Raw genomic sequence first — 22,034 nt, 5'->3', positions numbered from 1 at the left:
AAAACTGATTGTATTGTTCCCCATTTGCCGAAAGCTGACTGTGAAGGTATAAAAATCTCGTTCCAACTCTGTTAGGCACCGCATTCTTACTAGAATGTTGGTCCCTGCAGGTAATAAACTCCTCTTTAAATTTACCAACTGGTCTCTGGTCTCATCTGCAAAACCGCTGGATACAACAGAATGTACCTTTTGGGATTTCTAACTTAGGCATTAAAAGCACATATAAAAGTAATATTAGGCTAATTCCAATGTATGCTAAAGCTCTCACCTAGTTAAAAGTGTAGCAGTGGTTTCTAAACACAAGTCTGATGTAAAACAAGGGATAATAAACTTTATGCTACTATCAAACTTGGGAGATTTTCTATCATTGGTTACAGAAACAGGATTATACTTAGGGCTGAAATATACATCAATTGTAAAGAGAATAAGATAACCCAGTATGTTTGATGTCTTTGGAATAATTTTTTTTAATTGGTAGAAAATAATAAAAACTTGAACCCCCCCCCCGCAAAAAGGGGTAATAAACTTAAACTTCCTATTTTATTTTTCCTTTCTTATTTTTTAGTTTATAATGTTCAATTTTAGATGTTTTAATAAGTGTGGTTTTATTATTGTATTTTTGGAATTGTGCGGAAGGACAGGATACAAATGCTTGTAATAAATAAACAAACAGACTATAAAGGGACACACATGCCTGAATATGATTCCCGCTTTTATTTCCACCACTGTTTTAAGACAAACATCACAGTGATTCAAATGCATGTATTCCCAGCCATGCATCAGCTGCAGTCTAGTTGTCCCTTACAGGAGGCTGCTGTCTTTCTAATCTGTGCTTGACACATTATGCAAGCTACCAAAGTAAGTTGTATAGCTGGGCAGTGGCAGCCCAGGAAGTGCTACAGTTCCACTGACAGGGAAGCAGGCTTACAGGCTCAAACAAGGATACTTGTGAAGAGGCACTCTATCATTATCCAATTATGCTGTGGCTCTGGATGGGTCAATTGTAACTTAAATACTGAGGATTTAAATAATTAAGACTTTAGGGTCTTCACACTTGACAGATTTCCACATTACATTCATATGGATTAGGTGGTAAAAAAATCTCCCATTCAAGAAGAGGAAAATGGGGTGTGGGGGCTGGGAAAGAAACCCATCTAAAGGCTGGAAGTCTCTGACTCTCAAGTCTAATGCTCATCTTTCCCCCAAGGAAACATCTGTAAGGCCTCAGAACCACCCAGACACTTCTCTCATGCATATTCAAGGGTAGCGCTTGACAAATCTATAGCAAGACACAAGCAAATGCCATTTTACTGCCCTTTTACAATACAGGATTGGGGCAGAGAGGAGCAGGTGGTAGTGAGAAGAGAGCTCAGGCACTTCTCAGAGACAGTGCACCAAGTGCCACTCCCAGGCAGGATTTTGATGCTTTATCATACAACACTGAGATGGCCTCAGTCAAGGGTAGGCCAGAAGGAGCACAATTAAATGTCCTGTATTAGTGGCATGCTGTATTAATTTCCCTCCTGTATGGGACCCTCTGCTCAGCACCAGGTGGACAATGGGCAGTCTTTTGGCACAAGCATGAAATGAATGTGGAGGCATTTCCATTCCATGTGTGCATCAGTTGTCCATTGTTTGAAGAGAACAAGGAAAGCCCACAACACTGGAGAACATTAGGAGTTGCTGAAAGAGCTGTAACCTACCTAGAAGGGCTGTCATGAGCATAAAATGGAGAGGAGAAGGATCATGTACACCATGCTCAGCTGCCTGGAGGAAAGGTGTGATATAAATGTAACAGATAAAGAAAAATTATTTTGTTTAAGGGTGTCCTTGGATTGCTTTACTACCGATGATGAACATCCATCGAAATATTAGAGAAAAACATCGTTTTTGTGGTTGACTGTTCTTCATATATAAACCCAATATTAGCTCATGGATTTCATTCCTTCTTTCAAACTATTTCAGACCCTATGCAGGTTCAGTGCTTTCTGGTAAAATGGAGAAAATAATAAGAACTCTGTGTGAGAGGACTTAACCTCAGTCTACTCCCTGCAAGATTTCTAGTAATATGTAAGATATGTAAACATTAGAGTGCAATCAGAAACAAATGAAATGATAAATCCTGTTTAACAGTATTCAGCTGTGATGCAACTGCCAGAAGGCAGGGTTTGTTGTGAGTAAATAATCTGGATGAGATACAGTCCTCAAATCAACCTCAGAGTCAATGCCAAATCCTGTAAGATCAGAAGGCTGCAAAAGTATGTAACCAGGAAATGCAAATTCTAGACACCTTTCAAATATCTATGTTCATGCTATGAACACTTGTGCTTACAAAGAACTGGTTCCAACTATGATGGCAAGTGAACCGCTCATATGTATTCTGTCTTGACAAATCAAAGCAAAATTGTACATGTTTATACAAAAACAAGCCAGCACAGGCATCCTTTTAGTTCATCCAGACTAAATTTGTATGTCATTTTCATGAATTTCCAAAAGACAGGAAGATGAGAGATTCCAGTGGAGAAACAAATGGGGAAGCTTAAATGTGAAAGTGTCATTGCTGGAATCAGGGATCAGTGCTGTGGATCAATAGAACAACCATATTTACCCTCCCCACCAAAAAGGCTCTTTGCCTAGGCAGCTTAAAAACATGACCCTCTGCCTCCCCCAGTTTATTTTGATCTGCTTGCTCTTCTTGCTGCCTCACACCTGGGAATGCTCAGGGGCCTTTCCAAATTATTTTTCATTATACAGGGAATGCATAGTAGTTGTGCTGTTGTGAGGGATTCAAAGCCTTTCCCCCCAGCTAGCATATTTGGTATGGGAGGACCCAAATGGCCCTTCTCCAGCTGGCATGTCAGTTGGGGGTGGGGAAATGTTTGTTTAATTAATTGGGCTTTGAGCTTTGCAAAAATCCATATCTGTCAGAATAGCTGTATAGATTTCAAGAGATAATGTACAAGCTGTTAAGGGCCAATAAATTTCCAGTAATAAAAGGTCATGAATATACAGTCATTATGTACTGGTGGTTGACATTAAGTCACCTTTCCATCTGATGATGGACAAGGCAGATGCCTAAGAATGATAGGAGAAACTTTTATATCAAAGCTGATAAAAAATATCACACAGTTGTGGATGCAGGTCTTCTTTCAGGAATTGTATTAGCTCTCAACAGCTAGCATATCTAGTACATTAATTAATGTCATTCATTCCAGATTAATTCATGTTTCTCACACTGAGAACTGGGATGTTTTCACACTTACTAACACAGTTAGGGATAATCATTCTTTTGAAGTTGCCTTTGAAAGAACTGGAGACGTGCTCACTTTTTTTCATTCTTTGGCTCAATCTATACATTACTGCACTGGTATGCCAGTCACATCATGATCTGATTCCACAATGCATTGGTGATGCAGTGGTGCCTTGGCTCACGAATGCCTTGGTTCACAACCAAATCAGATCACAAACAAAAATTTCATGAAAATGTTGACTTGGCTCGCGAACTCCGCATTGGGTGGCAACCAAGATTGCAGCCATCTCCCCGCCCCCACCCCCAAGTGGGGAGATGGCCACAATCGCAGTTGCGTTTGTGCAGGGAAGACGTGTGTGATCACGGGCGTGCTCCTGCAGGAAAGACAGGCACAATCTCAGCCATCTCCCCACCTCCCCACCCCACCCCCCGAGTGGGGAAATGGCCATGATCGCAGTTGCGTTCATGCAGAGAAGATATAGAGGAGCTGATGATAGAAGAGCTTGCTGAACTCCAGAGAGAGCAGCAGAAGACACTTGCTGAGGAGGATTCCACTGAGGAAGAGGCAGACAGGGAGGAGGTGAGCAGTGATGTGATACAATCCATTATGAAAAAATGGAATGAGTGCCAGGATTTCTTTGAGAAGCACCACCCCAACATAACTGTAACGAACAGAGTGTTGAATCTGATGAACGATAACATGGCCTCTCATTTCCAGAGGGTTATGCAGCGCAGGAAAAAACAAGTGACTATAGACAGATTTTTCACCAAAACTGACCCTGCAGCTAAGAGACAAAGAAGAGAGGAAATCCCTGAAAGAGGTCTCCCCAATGTCCTTATGGAGGGGGACTCTCCCTCAAAACAATAACCTCCCCCCCCCACCTAGGTTAGTGTTCTCCACTGTGCTGTACAGTACTTTGTTACTTTGTTGTTCTTTGTCACTTCGTTTCAAATTTTTCTAATTATAAAAAATAGTTACAGAACAGATTAACCTTTTTTACCTTGAACCTTAAGGGGAAATTTGACTTGGGTCATGACCAAAAATTGGCTCACAACCACATTCGGAGGGGCCAGCACGGATTAACCTTATTTATATTGAATCTTACGGGGAAATTTGACTTGGGTCACAACCAATTTGAGTCACAACCAGAGTCGTGGAGCGGATTAAGTTTATGAACCAAGGTACCACTGTATTTAGATAAAGGTGCTGTATGGTATTGTTGCTGCCGTTCCTTCCTTGTATTAAAGATACGCGTTTCCTTGCTAACTTATGGATGTTCTGATCTCCTATTACTTCCAACATCATTATCTCCAGCATCTGATTTGAAGTGAAGATGATACTGAGACTGGGATCAGTGTTTGCTACTTGATCAGAGTATCCAAGAGTTCAATATGGAACAAGAAGTGGACTTATACAATATGAATGTTGGGGATCATTCCTATGTGACATTTGTAAATTTTCTGCAGTCAGTGGTTTTGAAAGCGCCTCTGCCCTCATACCAAACAAGAACAGTTTATGCTGAGCGTAAGTTATGTGACATTGTTACAAGCCTGGTGTAAATGTGAGCAGATTCATGATTTGTCAGTACAATTCACAGTCAGGCCTCTTTGTTGGAATCATGTAATGAAAACAGAAAAATACACATGCACCTAAAAGTAGATATACTTTTCAGGTGGTAGCCAAGTTCTCAAATGGTATCTGGGTAGGAAATTATGTAAGTCTATACCACCCACATACATGGTTGATGAAAGACACACATTCCATTAATTTCTCACTTCACTTCCATAAAGCTGCATAACCCAATGATACCTTTCTCATCTGTTCTAAAGTTATTCTACATGCAACATGCTTATGCATACATATACACATTTAGGTATTTTGGTTGCACAGAATAGATGAAATAGCTATAACTGGTCAATCAGTTGTTCAAATATCTTTCAGGTTTCTTTTTTAATATATCAAAGTCCCAAGATTTCCAGGTTAAACTGCTGGTTATAAAAGCAGGATAGTAAGAATGGGTACCTCTTTTATATACTATGAATTTAAGTTATGTAATTAAACTTGTGCACTGAACATAGATGTTCAGGGATGGTTCTTAGAAATTATCCAATCATATCTAGTTTTTCCTTCTGACATCAAACCTACTGAGATTTTAATACAGTTTTCAATTCACCTTTAAAGCAACAGATATTTACTGAATATATCATGTTCCATCATGCTATTTATGTCAAAAGAGGAATAATCTATATATGGAAATTGAGACTTCCCAGCTTCTATACCAGAGGTGGGCAGAAGATGGCTTGGAATTGCACCCAGATGCTTGAGACTTGAATTTCCAGAAGTCTCTGATAGCAATTCAGGAATGTTGGGAGCTGAAGTCCAAAACATCTGGAGATCTACATTCTGCCTTCAACACGAGAGAAGACAGACTCAGGATTAAAAATCATCCTGACAGGCTTGAATGCTGAGCCAAACCCAATGTGCCAAAGTTCAAAAGTCACCTCTCCTAGCTCCAGGCTATTTGAAAATGCTATAAACACCCTTTGGTCCAAGTTCTTTATAAAAAGGCAGATCTGCACAGAGCCTAGAACCATCCCCTGTGGCCTTCCACTAGGTCGATACAAAACTGTTCATGGGCACCTGCTGGATCTACCTAACTGCAGCATTGCTAAATCTATGGTTTGTGTTGGGAAAATTTGGATAAATCCTGTCTGAAAAGCATTACTCCTGTGTGCCTTTGCATTGTGGGATCAAATCCTGTCTTCCTTCTCAAAACCAAGCAGTCACTGTTTAAAATGGCATCCCCCCGCCCCCCCCCCCCGCTCCTTTCTCTCACCTTTAGCTGTAGGCTACAGTAGACAGGCCATTTTAGCCCAAATATACATTGTAAATAGCCATTGTTGGAATTCAGTTTACAATAATCTTTTGATAGCCCAGAGGGCTTCATGTGCCCTGATCATGCAGAATGTTTAGAGTTGAGATAAGGGTCTGACCTTATCATGAATAGTTTCTAGTAGCTTGAATTTGCATGTCTGAGCAGACCTGGAGATGGGTTCAAGTTACTCAACTAAAGTGTCAATACAGGCAATTAGAAATATTTTAATCTCATTGTTACAGTGGGATTGACTGACATTTCTTTATCTGTTCTTTATGTGATGACCTCAGAATCTTATTGTAATCTCTGCATTCTGTCATCAATTGCCCTGTACCTGTGTACCTATAAATGCCCTGTAATGGTATTGAAGCTTTGCAGCAGAGTTCATCTCTGCCTGCCTGGTAATGCAGCATGCATTATCATGAGTGTACCGCGGGAACCTTGGGGATAAAACAATAAAGCCTCAGATGGTCTGGACGCTTGGTCTTTCCCACGAACCCGAGTTTTATTCCCTCTTCTCAAATTGAGATTCCGGGATTCTGACATTTGCCATCTCTTCATTAAAAACATCATGGGGAAATTTGCTGAAATCAGTATGTCTTCATGCAGATAATTTCCCACAGCACAATCCTATACAAGTTTACTCAGAACTAAACCCCACCGCATTCAATGTGGCTCAGTCCCATATTAAATGGGCCTAGGATTGCAGCCATAATTCTTTTCAGTGATTTCTAAAGAAGGCAAAGACTTCTATTCTGTACTTTAAAGCTCACAGTTCTTCAATGGATTTAAAAAAAATAATAATAATTTCATTTAATGAAACTGTCTGGGTATAGAATAACCTTTTGCCCCTTCAGTATTTACTGTGTCTCCTGCCATTAAATGGAAGCAGAGTGCTTTGATAAATGGACACAGAGGCTGTCTGGGTACACTTCTACAGGAAGCCTTGTGTTGTGCACTGATATGCCTTTTTGTACCCTTCTAAAGCAATGACCACTTCCAGCACACTCTGTTGCACATACTAGAAACTCTATATGGAGCAGGAACTCTATACGTGTATTATTAGCAGAGTGTTCCTAAATCTGTCATAGTAGGGTACTCTTTTTAGAAAAAAACTGGATGTCCCTTTTCTCAGAACATAACAGCTCGAGAGAACCTAGCCAGGTTGCTTACTGTGGAATATCTTAAGTCTCAAATTAACTTCACAGAACAGAAACTGAAGTTTAAATGCCCAATTTCTTTCTACTTTTTTTAATCTGAGAAATGTAGATCTCATGTTTCAGGTCCATGATTTCAGTAGGCCATTTGACAAAGTACTATTCTAAAAGAATTCTTCGATATGTGAACAGATACAAACCTGTTCTATTAAAAGATCACATTTCAAAATATCTGGTTTGGGAAAACTAGTACTAGAATCTTAATTAACACTACTTGATCAGATCTGCCTACTTGAAAGGCATAAAATCTTCAGGATCAATTAGGGAATAATCCAGTCTCATCAGTTGAAGGATTACAGGCAAACTATGCAGGGAAGGGGGAACAGCAGTCGTGTTCTCTGCCTCCCAGATTCCCCTGCCCTGTGATGCTTTGGAGCAGGGGCAGGAAGCTGGAGTGCCAGAATTCTCCCCTTCAGCCAAAACATCCCCTTCACCTCTTCCCTCATATGCTCAGAGAAGTTGCTGGCATAGTTCTTACCAGGCTGGCTATTTGGGGAAGAGGGAGATCCAAGCATGGATACCCATCTCCAAAGTCAGAGCTCTATACTGACCTTGGATTTGGGAATCCAAAGAAACTGGTAGTCTCCTAGACCAGACTGTCACATATACATTTAACTCCACCTACTTGCTGTTTTGTTTTCTTAAGCTTATTATAAATACTTGTAGTAAATAACAAAGAAAACTATGCAACCACTGATCAAACCAGATCAAAATTATCTTTTGTGGAGGCAACAGATTGGCATGCTTCAGGAACTGCAGGAGGACCAAGCTAGTGGCCAGTGGCCACATTAAAACTCCTTGGTGGCTGCATGATACCACTGTGGCTTCATCGGAAAACCCCAACATACACTGTTTTCCTGACGGCTCTTTTGAGCACATATTCTAGAGACTCCAGAGGAGCAGTGATGGGTTGCAATGGAAACATGCCTCAGGAGTGGGATGTCCCTAAAGTTTCAATCCTGACTTGGAAGCCCATCCTTCGTAAGAAAAAGAGCCACTGCCCTGCTCATATGATTCATTCTTTAAAGACAGTTCCATGTGCAGCATTTGAACATTTTAGGAAACAGGGAAGGAAGTTCCTATGGATTTCAAGAAACATCTTTTAAAACTAATTTATTTATCCTCAGTCGCATTTTATATTGCTATTGTATTTATTGGATAATTATCACTCTGTACGCTGTCTAGAGACATTTTGTATTGGATGGGATAGAAATATCCTAATGAATAAGTCAATATTCTATGAGCCTCTGCTATGTTAAAACAAAGGGCAGACATCTGGAACAAGAAACACACAGGAGCTAAATAAGTCAAGAGTTTTTAGGCTACTGCAATGTCCTTCTGTTTCAGCCTTTTGAAGCCCTTGGTGTGTCCGTCGATAGCCAGGTCGCTTGAGTCCCAGGCCCATGCTCTGAACCACTACGCCACATTGGCTCTCTGCATAGTGTTGTACTGGGGACCCAGGAGATCTGGGCTTAGTCCCCACTCAGCCTTGAAACTCACAGGGTGATTTTGGGTCACTCACTCACTCTTAGCACTACAGGATTAGAGTGGGGAAGTGTGTAAGCCATATCGGGTTCCTCACAAGAGGAAGAAAGTCAGGTTATAAATGCAATGCAATAATAATACCTGGGTAAGCCAAACACACTATTAATGCACTACTGCCCTCCCCCATTCCCCAGCATAGGCAGCATATGCCACAAACTCCTGGTCATGTAGAAAGCCTTAAGAAGCCACCAGTACAGAGGCTTAATGAGGTGGTAGAGTCTGAACTCCTGGCATAATGTTCAGTCTTCCACCTTAATTCCTGTGCTACTGTTCTTTAAATACAAACAGTTAATTTATAAGGCTTGCCACAACTCAGCAACTTAGCCTCTGTGTGTTAGCCTAAGCTGTGCTGCAAAGCCATATGCTGAATAGATATGCTTCCAAAGTGTTAAAATGGCCCAGCTGAGCATTTGTAACTAAAATGCCTAAAAGCTATAGCTGGGTACAAGTGGCTTTTTGAAATTCTCCATTCTGTTTATGGGCAGAGAAACCAGGGGGAACATTGCCCAAGGCAAGGAGAAATTCTCCAGCAGTATCTAGGGAGAGAGATTCAGCTCACCATTTGCTGTGGCTGTTGCAAAGTTTCTTTCTTCCCCTACCTTTTTGTTTGCTGCACCTGCATTGGCAGCCTGCATACCCATTTACATCCTCCTTCCAACATGGTTTCTGGGGCATTATGCGGAGTAAATGGTGGAGAATTTTCAGAGAAAGTTCCTAAGTTGCTTTAATTTTCTAAGGGGGCAAGTAAAAGGTCAGAAATTCTCAGGGAAAAAGTGCCTTGTGAAAATTTAACACACGGCACAATTAATGTTGCTTTATTTATTCCAGGAAGAAAGCCCTAGCTAAAAAAAGAAAACCACCAATGGGATGCAGTTGCAACATAAAGGGGTGGTAAGTAACAACAGAGTTAAGGACATGGCTTTGTGCTTCATTGTTCTTACATTATGTTGGTCTTGAAGACTTACTCTGTGTAACTTCCTCCATGTTGGCAGAGGAGGATGGAGCATATGAAGAGCAAAGTGACTGCATTTTTTGCTGTCATCGCAGAAATGGCAGCCAGAGCTGTGCGTACATGCAATGCAGGTTACACTCGTGCCACCGTTTATATTTTATCAAATCTAGACTTATTCCTGGAGATTGGAAAAAAAAAGACAAGTTTGAAAGAATTCTAAGGGTGTTTTTGATGGGATAAGCTGAAATCACTGCTTGAACTTCTTCGATCTCTGCAGTGACAACACACCCACCTGCATCACCTGTGTTACCTTTCACGTTATGTTCACCACTGTTAGCAGGAGAGAAGCTATTGCCCAGAAGAACTGCCTACATGTTTTAGTTCGTTACAGAAACATACTACCTGTGTAAGATTCTGTCTCACTGAAACCACAAAAAAGTGCAAGGGTGCTAAATAACTAGGCAATTGTTTGAATTTGAAGTAGCTACTTCCCACATTAGAACTTGCATTCTGTCACTCCTAGACCTGCCTTAAGATAGAAGAGAAGGAGAATGCAGGAAATTGAGGTTAGAAACATTTTTGTTTTCATTGCTCTGTTCAAGTCTTTATATGGAGTCTTGTTTTGCTTTTAATTTGTCTGCAGCTCCTCCTCACCCCACCCCCACCCCCACCCCTCTCCACTGCTGGAGAAGGACAAATTGCTGCCTTTGTGAACTGCTGGGCTATGGCCAGCTGGCTGAGGGATCCATTGCCCAGGGCATTAGTCTTCATCCCCTTGGAGATTGCACGTTTCATTTCCCTAAAACAAGTGGAAGAGCCAGCCGTGGCAGAAGAGTACAAGGTGAAACTGCCGAATGCAGCTTTTGGATGTTCTTGCTGAAAGAACTTTGCCCAGGGCTGCTACACAAACCCCAGAATGCAGCACACAAATTTAGCTGCATTGTGTGCTGTTTTGCCTCTGCACAGACATTTCCCAGCACAGCCAAGGTTCCTCTGCAAGAATGATTCAAGGAGTCTGATGCTTTAACTATGTGGCATGTTCTGCCCTCGAACTGCAGCCAACATATACTGAAACCAGGAGCTGGGTCTGGCTCCCACTGAGATTACAGAGATCAGCCTGTAGGAACACTTTGAGCCAGCATGCCTCTGCGGTCTCCACCCCAGGATGTTCTGCAAAGGACACGTACTGTGCACGCTCTGGGACTGGAAACATGCTCCAGACTCTATTTGTGTAAACAATGCTGGCAGGTTGGGTGGATACTGTGAAGCGAAAAAGCACTATCTTATGCATACAAGCTGCTGGGAGAAGATGATAAACTGAGTCAGACTGTGCACATTTGCTAGCCTGCTTTTTAACACAAACAAAACCGGGCAAAGGACATCCCTTTGAACTAAAATGGGAACTTTACGGATATTTATAATGTACAGATTCAACCAAGCAGTTCTCCTATCCTGTTGATATGGAAGAGGATGATTTGGAAAGATAAAAACCACACAACAATAAATTATCAGGTTATTCAGGTCAAATGCCAGCAGCTCCAAAATGAAAGCATATTCAGGGATTGGGTGGAGTGCATGCTTAAACTGCATGATTTAATAATTGCCCATTTCTGCCTGTGTCAGTATGAACTTCGTACACACACGCTTGGGAAAGCATAATAAGCCTTCACAAAGTAAAGAGTATGATACTCAGAAGAGGGAGGAAGCTATTTACAGCACTGTCATATGAGCCCCTTGTATGCTCCCCCAAGCTCTTTGGAAAACAAAATTCATATTTAAAATTATATCATAAGATTTGGAATATTGGTTCACAAGGGAGTCCTATGTTGACACTGCTCCTTATCAGCTGCAGATGTAGTATTCTGCAAATGATCACATATTCATTAACCACTCAAGATAGGGTGTAAGAGATTGCTCAAACTAAAAACAGATGCATGTTTTCTATGTACCTAGCCTCTGACCAGACATACAAATTCAAGTAAACCTGAACTAGTAAACATACTGAAATAATTTTGCAACAGTTTTATTCTGGAACAGTTATTCCAAAAAGAAAAACTATCATGTGGTAAAAGCAGTACTAAGTGCACAACACTAATTTACTCTTTGTATCTATTTAATTTCTCTCTCTCTCTCTCTCTCTCTCTCTCTCTCTCTCTCTCTCTCTCTCTTTGTAAACTTTCATTCCCGTGCTTAAAGACAAGAAGCAAAGTTTTTTTTTCCAATTTGAATGTGGCATTTAGAATTTTTGTCTTTGAAAGGTTTAAGCTGAAGTTTCATTTTATAAACTTTTATATTTATACTCCTAGCACTGGAGCGCAAAGGACATGCAAGCTATGGTATGAAGAAAGATCCCTGTCTATCACTTGGTAAAGTTGACAATAGTGGGAATTACAGCTTTGTGGAATCAAGGGAAATGGCAAGCACACTGCTTCTTGGCCCTGGTAAGCCTGATATAGTAGGACAGATAGGTTCAAACTTTCATCAGAATGGCTGTTTGAAACTCAGCCTTACCAAATCTAATTTATGTATTTATTATGGTTATTACTATACTGTTTTTTCAAAGCTAATCGGTATGATTATATTAAAATAAAGACATAGTCAAACACTAAAAACAACCTTAACAACATTAAAAAAGCCAAATTAAAAAGATGTGTAGACCCCCCCCCCCACTCTTCTGAAGGCAAAGAGTGCACAGATATTCTGTAGTAAATAAACTTTTTAGCAGTTAACAAAAAGACTGCATTTAAAAAGTTCAGGAAAGTTAAAAAAAACCTAGTATACTCTCTTGATTCTCACTCAGTTGAGACATGAACTCACAAAACAGACAGAACATGTGGATTCTTAATAGAATTCTGAGAATTTTAATTTACTGAAACTATGAGTCTACACACTCATAAATATTTATACACACATGTGCACGCTCATACACACACACTAGCAGCCTTCATACAGCTGCACACGACTCAGGGCAATTTACAACAGTTAAAATGAACAGCACTGCACAACAGCATTGCATAAAAAACCGTTATGATAAAAGGGGACACGTCTTCAGCAATTCAAACGGAAGGCAAATGAGAAACGACTACATTGTAATTGTGCTTGCTTGTATGTGTTTTATAGGTAGAGATTTTCTCTCAAAGGAAAACAGAAGAGGACGATTCACAGTTCCTATGCCCAGCAGAGAGAGATGGGTTGGTTTGTGCAACATGAAAAGCCATGGTGGTTTCTTGCACAGGATGGTTTGTTGTGTGATCTGTTGTGGCATTTAATCACGGTATGCTTGCTTTTTATAAACCATATGAAACACCATTCTGTCATTTCCATGTTTCACCATGGTTTACCAGTCACCTGAATTCAGCTTCACGGTTTCCACGATCCTGGCATGGAGCTACCACAAGGGTCTTCTGGAAAGAATGGCAGCTGCAGGAGCTACTCCAGCCAACCAGCATGGTGGCTGATGAGATACACAACAACACCAGGAGGACTGAGTAAGGAGGGTGGCATGCTATAGCAGAAACCAATTGATTGTCAGGCACACCATGGAAAGCATGCAGGGTCGCTTGTGACATCTGAACACAGTCAATGTGTAGCTTCACATATACGCAGTAAGTGACATAGATGCAGATACTTGGATGCAAGTGCTTATATTATTTTTTTAAATTACCAACACATATAATGCAGTTTAAGAACACTTGTATAACTGCCATTTGCAGGCCACTTCAAGGGAACATCAAAACAGGGAGGACGGGATCCGCACAGTACCAATACTGGTGACTTCCTGTGAACCTGCCATGTATTTGTGAAACACATGGTAAAGTGAAAGTTATAAATTTGATACGCAGAAACAATGAAATATTCCTATGGAAAATGTTGAGATACTGGGATCCTCTATACAAGACATTTATCATGCATTTATCATGTCCTTCTTGCAGTTGTTTGTGGGCACTTTAGATGACATAACAGTCAAGTTTCACTTCTGGGTCTAAGTAGCACTTCTGATGAGTTTTTTTTTTTTTTTTTGAGCAGCAATAATGCAGTATCTAATTGTGAAAGAAGTGCAATTTCGTCTTGCGTATTTGCTTTATTCTGCTATTGTACAGTGCCATTTAGAGGCCATGCAGCAGAAAAGCAGAAGAGGAAATACCCCTTGTGTATTACTCAGATCTCAACTCTGTGATGAAACTCAACAAGGATAGAGCAAATTAACAGCTTTTTGTAAATAAGTTCCTATTCAAGGTTACTCAGTAACTGTTTAGAGGCCATTATTAGAACACTGGCGAAGAAGGCCAACTTGGACCCAGGGGATGTGAATAATTATAGACCAGTAATATCCCCTTCCTGGGCAAAGTGTTCAAGTAGGTGGTGGCTGGACAACTCCAGACACTCTTGGATGAAACATGCCATCTTGACCCATTTCAATTGGGATTCAGACCTGAATTTGGAAACGGAAATTGCCTGGATTGCCCTGTGGAATGACCTATGCCAGGAGAGAGATGGGGGAGTGTGACCCTGTTGGTTGTCCTGGACCTCTCAATGGCTTTCAATACCATCAACCATGGTATCCTTCTGGACGGGTTGGTCAAGCTGGAAGTAGGGGGCACTCCTTTGGTAGAGTGGTTCCACTCCTACTTGACTGGCTGTGTCCAGAAGGTGGTGCTGTGGGATTATTGCTCTGTGCCATGCTTTTTAACATCTACTGTACATGAAACTGTTGTGTGAGGTCATCAGAAGGTGTGGGCTGAGTTGTCACCAGTATGCTGATGACACTCAGCTCTACCTTTCTTTTTCATCCAATACAGATGTGGCATTGGATGTTCTGAATTGGGGTCTGGCCTTGATTATGGATTGAATGAGGGCGAATAAACTGAAACTTAATCCATATAAGATGCAAATACTGTTGGTGGGAGGATTGTCTGTTCAGAGGGAAGACATCTTGCTTGTCCTGGATGGGGGTTGCACTCCCCTAAAGGACAGGGTTTGCAGCTTGGGGGGAGTCCTGGATCCTGAACTGTCCCTGGAATTCCAGGTGGGTTTGGTGGCCAGGAGCACCTTCAGCTGAGGCTGATTTATTAGCTGCAGCCATATCTGGACAGACAGGAACTGGCAACAGTTATCCATGCACTGGTAACCTCTTGCCTGGACTGCTGCAATGAGCTTTATGTGGTTCTTCGCTTGAAGATGGTCTGGAAACTTCAATTGGTCTAGAATAGGGTAGCTAGATTGCTAACGAGAACTGGCAGATACAACATATAGAGCCAGGCCTCTACCATTTTCATTTCAGTTCCCCTCCATATGTAAATCCCAAGCATGGTTCCATACTGCTTGACTAATATACCACTTGAAATACCAGAGGCATGACTGCTAAAGGGCTTTTATTTAACTTCCAGAGATTTTATGGTTAGATTTACTTAAAAAAATAAAAAGGCAGCACAGCATCCTTTATACTTTTACAAGCGCATGTTCTTGCTGAAGGCCAGCTCATCTGATTCACACAAGGCCTGCACCACTCCTCGCCATCCTTTTCTCTTCTTCCATCCGACCTCTCATCCCCACTTGTCAGAAAATAAAGTAACCAGGCAAATTACTTTGAATGCTTTCTTGTTATGATACTTTGAAAGAAACTCGACCACTGCACTTTCACCCTGCTTTATGTTTGCTGAATTTCTCCTGACAGTTGACTTTTTCGTTTGCCAGAACCACAACAAAGGAAAGCCTTGAGTTTCCATACAGGCCGGCCCCCTCCCTCTACAGCGACACACTCACACACACACCTCTGTTCCACTCTCTGCTCTGACCATCTCACAAAGATATTATTGTTGTTGGCTCATTGGGGCTCAGTGCACCTGAAACAGATCAAAGGCACTTTTTTTATACCAGTCTGACCACACAGGTCTCTCTCCCACTGCATTAAATTAAACCTGGTGATTCATCTCTATTGCCCTCGGGGTCCCTTGGTACAAAGAGATGGAGAAATATAGAAAGAGATTTCTAACAAAAACATGGAGGATAATAAACTTACATTTTATGGCTCTAATTAAAAAAAGGTACAGTTAATTTCAACCAACTGCAGCTGCATATACAGCTCATTAAAAAAGGCACACACAATTGCCCTATGTCGTCAGCACAATATAAACAGGTATAGATAAAAAGAAGGCTTCAACCAGAGGCCTTCCCCATACCCATTCCAGAGCAGTTTTCGATCTGATAGTTGTCCCCTGATGGGGAGCTTCACTGCCTTAGACAATGAAATAAGGTGGGAGCATACTTACATTTCAGAAATGGAGCAGCACAGCCCTACATACATCCACCCAGAAGTGTGTTCGGTGGACTCAGGCAGCCTTGGTTCTCTAGGACAGAAGATCAAACTCAAAAGCGCAGTCCTGCACATTAAGAACATTTAGGCTTTCCCTGTTGTTTGTGCTACGGACATCACTATGCTCTTGATTAGGGCTGGGATGAACCCTGTCAGAATCTGTCCCACCAAGCCTTTGCAGGCATCCTTTTGTTTCGCCTGTTCTTTCAAAGCAAGCTGAAAGGAAGTCTGCAAATGCTTGTGGAGCCCTGGTTGCACAACCGACAACCTTCTTCCACTTCACCCACAGCCACTCATAAGGAGGCTGAAGCTAGTGTGGAAAAGGGACACTGCTTGCACCATGGTCACCAGGGGGGAGGGGGTCCTTTCCTTTCCTGGCAAGCACCTCTTAGCCAGCCTCCTTTGGCACCAGGAGCAGCCGCCATTTGAGCAGCTGCTCCTGACACACAAGAGGAGCACTGCTAGTGCTTTTCTGGCGAGCCCCATGTGAGCAGCCTTCTTCCACACCAGGGGCAGTTGCCACTTGAAAGTCTCCTCCTAGTGAGTGAGAGCAGTGCTGCTTGCCTAGTGCATGCAGCTTGATTCCTTGTGAGTACCCCATGAATGCTGGGCACACTTGCCAAGAACTTGGACCCGGGGCTGCTGCAGCAAGTCCAGGGAACTCCAATCCTTTCAATGGATTCTGCATAGATCCCTGCTCTTGATGCTATTGCTCCTTATGGGAGGAAACTCGTCACGTTTAGAAGCCATTATACCAGTGGTGGCAAACCTATGGCACGTGTGCCACAGCAGGCATCCAGAGCCCTCTCTGTTGGCATGCGAGCCCAGTCGCTCCAGCTTCTGAGCATCAGATAACAGCACACATAGGGTCCATGCGCACACTCAGAAAGGAGTAGCGGTGCCAGGTGATGTTGTCACAAACTGCGATTTATTAGCCGCGACTCGTCCGAGCTTTCACATAGCCGGTCAGTGCACGGCCAAGGATATATATATGTATATATATTTGGTTGGACTGGCTGTGAGTTGTTTTTTTCTAAACTAAAACCTCAGTTTTGAGCTTTTATTGCTGTGTTGGCACTTTATGATAAATAAGTGGATTCTGGGTTGCCGTTTGGGCGCCTGGTCTCTGAAAGGTTCGCCATCACTGCTTTATACGGTGCTTTGTAGAGTATGCAAAGCAGGGCAGAGATGGTCACATTATCTTGTAATTCTTACAGTAGTGCTGCTATTCTAATTGCAGATGGGGATAAGCTATGAATGGCTTGCCTACCATGACTGTACATCATTTCTGTGGCCTCGTATAAACTTGTAGCATGAATTCCTTCTTTCCTTCTTTATTTATTTATTGCATTTGCATTTATTGCATTTGTATCCCACCCCATAGCCAGAAGGCTCTCTGGGTGGCTCACAGCACAATCATAACAATAACAAAGGTAAAAATAGAAAGTGCAGATAAAAATGGATGATAATAACCAGTGCTTTTTTTGTAAAAAAAAAAAAAAAAAAGGTCGGAATTCACGTCGTCGGCAGTAAGCGTGTGACCACACACCCCAAGCCCAAGCCCAGCAGCGAAGCAGCCCCAACCAAGCCTCCGCCCTCACTATCTCACTATCAGATAGCAGATAGCAGACACAAAAGCAGCATGTAGGCACTATGTTAATGATCAAAACCACTTCGTAAAATCCATTGAAAGAAAGGTGCCGGAACCCTGTTCCGGTGCAGTCTATGACAAAAAAAGCCCTGATAATAACAACTATAACCATAAAACAAACAGAATAAAAATACAATGTAAAAACCCCGCTGGAGGATAAACACAGTATAATCAATAAAACAACAAATCAATAAAACAATAAACCAGCAGTAAGACCAATAATCATAAACTAAAAACAGATGCTAAATTTTAAAAGCCTTAACTTGGTGCTGAAAGCGAGATAAAGCGGATGCCAGTCACACCTCCCTCGGAAGGGAATTTCAAAGGTGAGGTGTAATGGCAGAGAAGCTCCCTTTCCTCACCAATTCCACCCTCACTTCATTTAGGGGCGGTTGGAGAAGGAGGGCTTCCACTGATGACCTGAGTGATCATAACTGATTCCCTTGCGTGCCTTGTCTATCTTGAAAAATTTGACGGCCACCTGGTGCCTTTCTACTGTTTGATTCCCTTTGTGTAAACCTTTACATTTCTGCCTATCTGATCTCGATTTGTAACCTAGGCATAGTAGTAGGACATGCATGTCTATTAATTACACGTACATGATGATGATGGCCCTTTAGATGCCATGCCCTGGCATCTAGTGCCTGCGATCTGAAGACCAGAGGCCCAGTTTACTTAGTCACACATGTTCTGGGTCCTCTTGTTCTGGGTCCACTGGATCTCAGTGTTCTCATTAGCTTTTTCCACTCTTCCACTACCAGTTTTGCTATTCTCCTGACTCCTCCTGCCTCTGCAAAGAAAATAGCAGTAGAGATCAATGTGTCCTGCTTTAGCTGGTTATGTCTCCATACCAGGCAAGTTTACCAGACAAGTCAGAGACACAGCCAAGGTGAAAAGCACATGATATCAATCAAGGGCATTCAGAGTTTCACAAAGGCAGTATCAGGCAGAAGTCCAAGAGTCAGTAAAACTGAGGTCCAAATATGAGTCAAGGTAGAAATGTTTGCTTCTGCTGCTGGTGGTGGTGGTGGTACAAGTTATAGGCAGTAGAGCAACAATACTGTTTCCAGCACTGGTAAAGCTGAAACTGAAGATCTCTTTAGTGAGAACTTCCTGAGCCCTGATTACTAAGTCCTACTCACAAGGAGCCATGTCTTCTTGAGGAGTCCACTTTGTGATTCAGTTCTCCCCTAAGGTGCCTGCTGGTCTTCTCACATGGGCTGCTCTGGGGTGCTCCTGATTTCTGGGAGCTCTAGCTCTGAGAATTCCTCCATGTGAACAAGACCTCCTGGGACTTGACATTCTTGAGAGGTTATGTCTCAAATAAAGTGCACAGAGCAGTCTGTCAAATTTACAGGTCCTAAGCATTTCCAGCAGTATCTCACTTTTCTCCAGCAAACTCAGTGTTGAAAATCTATCTAAAGGAACGCTTGCGTCCATATATGCCCTTCCGCCCCTTGAGATCAGCAACCAATGCCCTTCTCCAGGAACCCTCTGTGAATGATATTAGGAGGGTGAGTACCCGGAGGAGGGCTTTCTCTGCGGTGGCGCCCCATCTATGGAATGCGCTCCCAAGAGAGGTCTGTCTGGTGCCGTCGTTACTTGTTTTTCGGCGCCAGGCTAAGACCTTTTTATTTAAAACTTATTTTAATTGTTAATTTATTGGTTATTTATAGGATTTTAAATCTTTTAAGCCAAGATGCACCGGGTTTTAATATTTTTATTGTACAATTTGTTATATTTTGTTCTTGTTGTGAGCCGCCCCAAGGCTTTGTTGCGATGGGGGCGGCATAAAAATGTTTTAAATAAATAAATAATAAATAAAATACAGTTTGCTCTGTTCTAACACTGTTTCCAGCACTAGCCGATGTCACACCTTCCATATAGGCATTGGGCTTTAAGTTTGCATAATCTGCTTTAAGCATGGTCTACAGCAGAACTTCAACGTTTTCCTCTTGACATTCCTCAAACCTTTTCTGGTTTGGAACTGGGTCAGATTGAAAATGTTTCCTCACTGTATGTTCAAGTATTCTAGTGTTTTTTGCGCTGCAAGAATCTTGTTGTAGTGTAGCATATCTTACAGAAATGGTGTGTATCATTACAGTAATTTGCGCAAGCAGCTGCTATATGGAAGATCACATGTTCTTAGCAGCACTGTAAGAGGCATGCAATATCTATTCTCGCATCACTCACAGTAATAGATTCAACAAGCAGACAGGTCAAGAACATGAGTAGGGATAATAATGTGTAGGTCTGAGAAGACACTGGCATGGGAAGTAATCGCACTGCTGAGTCTGCATATATGATTTGCTTCCATCTTGTACTGCCAAAGCATTATGAGAACGATGATACTCACAGTCCACTAATGATTCACTGTGGCATGAACTAACAGTTGAACTTAACTCTCCTTTTAATGATGCGTAACTGCAATTCTACAGAATGGATAGTTATTTTACAATAACATCCCTTGGCATTTGGGTAACATTTTAAAGCCGAGAATGTAAATCTCGGGCTTGGAGAGGTTTCCCGTTTAGCCCACCTCAGGGGGAGGAGTATCCATGCTATCTCCAGTGTTCTCCATGGATCAATGACCCATGCTGTCCATGACTGGAGGTAACAAAGAGGATTCCCCTACACGCTGCGCTCACTTCCACGTGGGAAGGTGAGTGGCACACTAAGGGGAGCCTGCTGATCTTTCCAACCAGTGACCACCAATTCCTGCATGAAAGCCGTTTTTCCAGGCAATGAGAGCAGGAAGAAAAAAGCAGATTCCCCATTCAGATAGAGGGATATCCATACCTTCCTCTGCATGGAGAAGCTTAGATATGATGTCAGTGAGCAGGGCTTTGGAGGAGAGATCTGCCGCCTGACATCAACTGTCCCTGAAAGGGTAACCCAGAAAGCTATCTGGCTAACCAGTTCCTCAGACCCCTTTTAAAGTGTTCATAAAACTGTATGTTCTAGTAATGGGTTAAGCAGGAAGACATATGCAGCTACATTTCCTAAGCTTCCTGAAGGAAAAGAAGGCCCTCAGGTTTGCTCAGGGGGTACACAGGTCTTAAGCCTATGGCCTACAGTACTATTAGCCCCAAACCCTTAAGTTTCAGGAAAGGATAGTGCAGGAGAAAGCTGGGTCCAGCAAGGTCAGGGCTCCCATGAGATGGGTTGACGGTCTTTTCATGTATGGATGAATGGATTTACAGAGCACAAGGCAAAAATTACAATATAATATACCTAATATTGGGTCAGGTATCTCTTTTCTGCATCTGAGGTTAATTGCACAAAAGACCCCTCCCCACCCACAAAGCAATATACACAAAATGGTATACATTCTCATTTGTGAGAATAGCAATTCTGTTATAGTGATTGAGTTTAAAGTGTGTCAGTAAGTTAACGCACTTTAAATGGAAAAAAAATGACCAAGTGAGGTAGTCATGACAATGGAATGCTTTTAGGCTTATACGTTTTTAAAAAGGTATTAATTTTAAAAAGAGAGAGACACTAAACTTTAATTGCAATCCCAGGAAAAAGCTTTCCCACTAATTCAGTGAGAAAAATTATTGAAGCAAAAATTGCTTATCTGGGCTCTTTTGGAGCCACAATGCTTCTCTCGTGATTCTATAGATCATTACAGCTCTCAGAGTAAGATGGATTTATATTGATTGAGTGAGGAGGTGGGAGAGATGAAGGTCCAAGGGGCTTTTCTAAAGACACTGAGTACTCCGTTATACATTAGTGACATGTACATCATGGGTTACTCAAAGCCAGATTCTTCAACTCTGATTCCACAATGCCCAATTGAAGTCACAGAAGAATAATTTCTAACTTTCCTTTTACAATTTGTGCCTTTCCCCCCAGTATTGATTTGTTCTAATATTAAAGATGCTTCTTGATAGCAAATGTACGATCATATATAACAAATCTCCGATGGTAATTACAGAGTTACCATAATAGACAGGACGCATATGGACAGGTGAGCGCAAGGCAATTAAAGGAGGTGCTAAAAGGTCTTTTTTTTTTCTCAACCGGATTTATGTGACTGGCATCAAAATCCTATCCTCAACTTACCACCATGTGGCATGAAGATGTTCCACATATCACAGCAATTCGGGATGTTATTGGTTGATTTTCACAGAGCAGGTTCTGCCCCTTCACATTGGCTCCAATCATGCCTGGTATAAAGATGCAAAACACAAAAAGTTGATTTTAAGGCAAAACAAATATTTCAAG

General features: G+C 41.8%; 1 protein-coding gene across 4 annotated transcripts in view; it reads right to left on the bottom strand.

Annotated features, from left to right (window-relative positions):
- The window catches only part of FGGY (FGGY carbohydrate kinase domain containing), a 211,476-nt gene that overhangs the window by 67,627 nt on the left and 121,815 nt on the right, over positions 1 to 22,034 (bottom strand). For all 4 annotated transcript variants that reach the window (XM_044430203.1, XM_044430206.1, XM_044430204.1 and 1 more), the window contains one exon: positions 21,873 to 21,976. In XM_044430203.1, coding sequence (XP_044286138.1) covers positions 21,873 to 21,976 — 104 coding nt within the window. The remainder of the gene's footprint in view (positions 1 to 21,872; positions 21,977 to 22,034) is intronic.

This window comes from Varanus komodoensis, unplaced genomic scaffold, assembly GCF_004798865.1.
Source record: "Varanus komodoensis strain SLA01 unplaced genomic scaffold, ASM479886v1 scaffold20_1, whole genome shotgun sequence".
Lineage (NCBI taxonomy): Eukaryota > Metazoa > Chordata > Lepidosauria > Squamata > Varanidae > Varanus > Varanus komodoensis.
The sequence above is the reverse complement of the archived record's forward strand: the minus strand, read 5'-3'. Positions and strand labels throughout refer to the sequence as shown.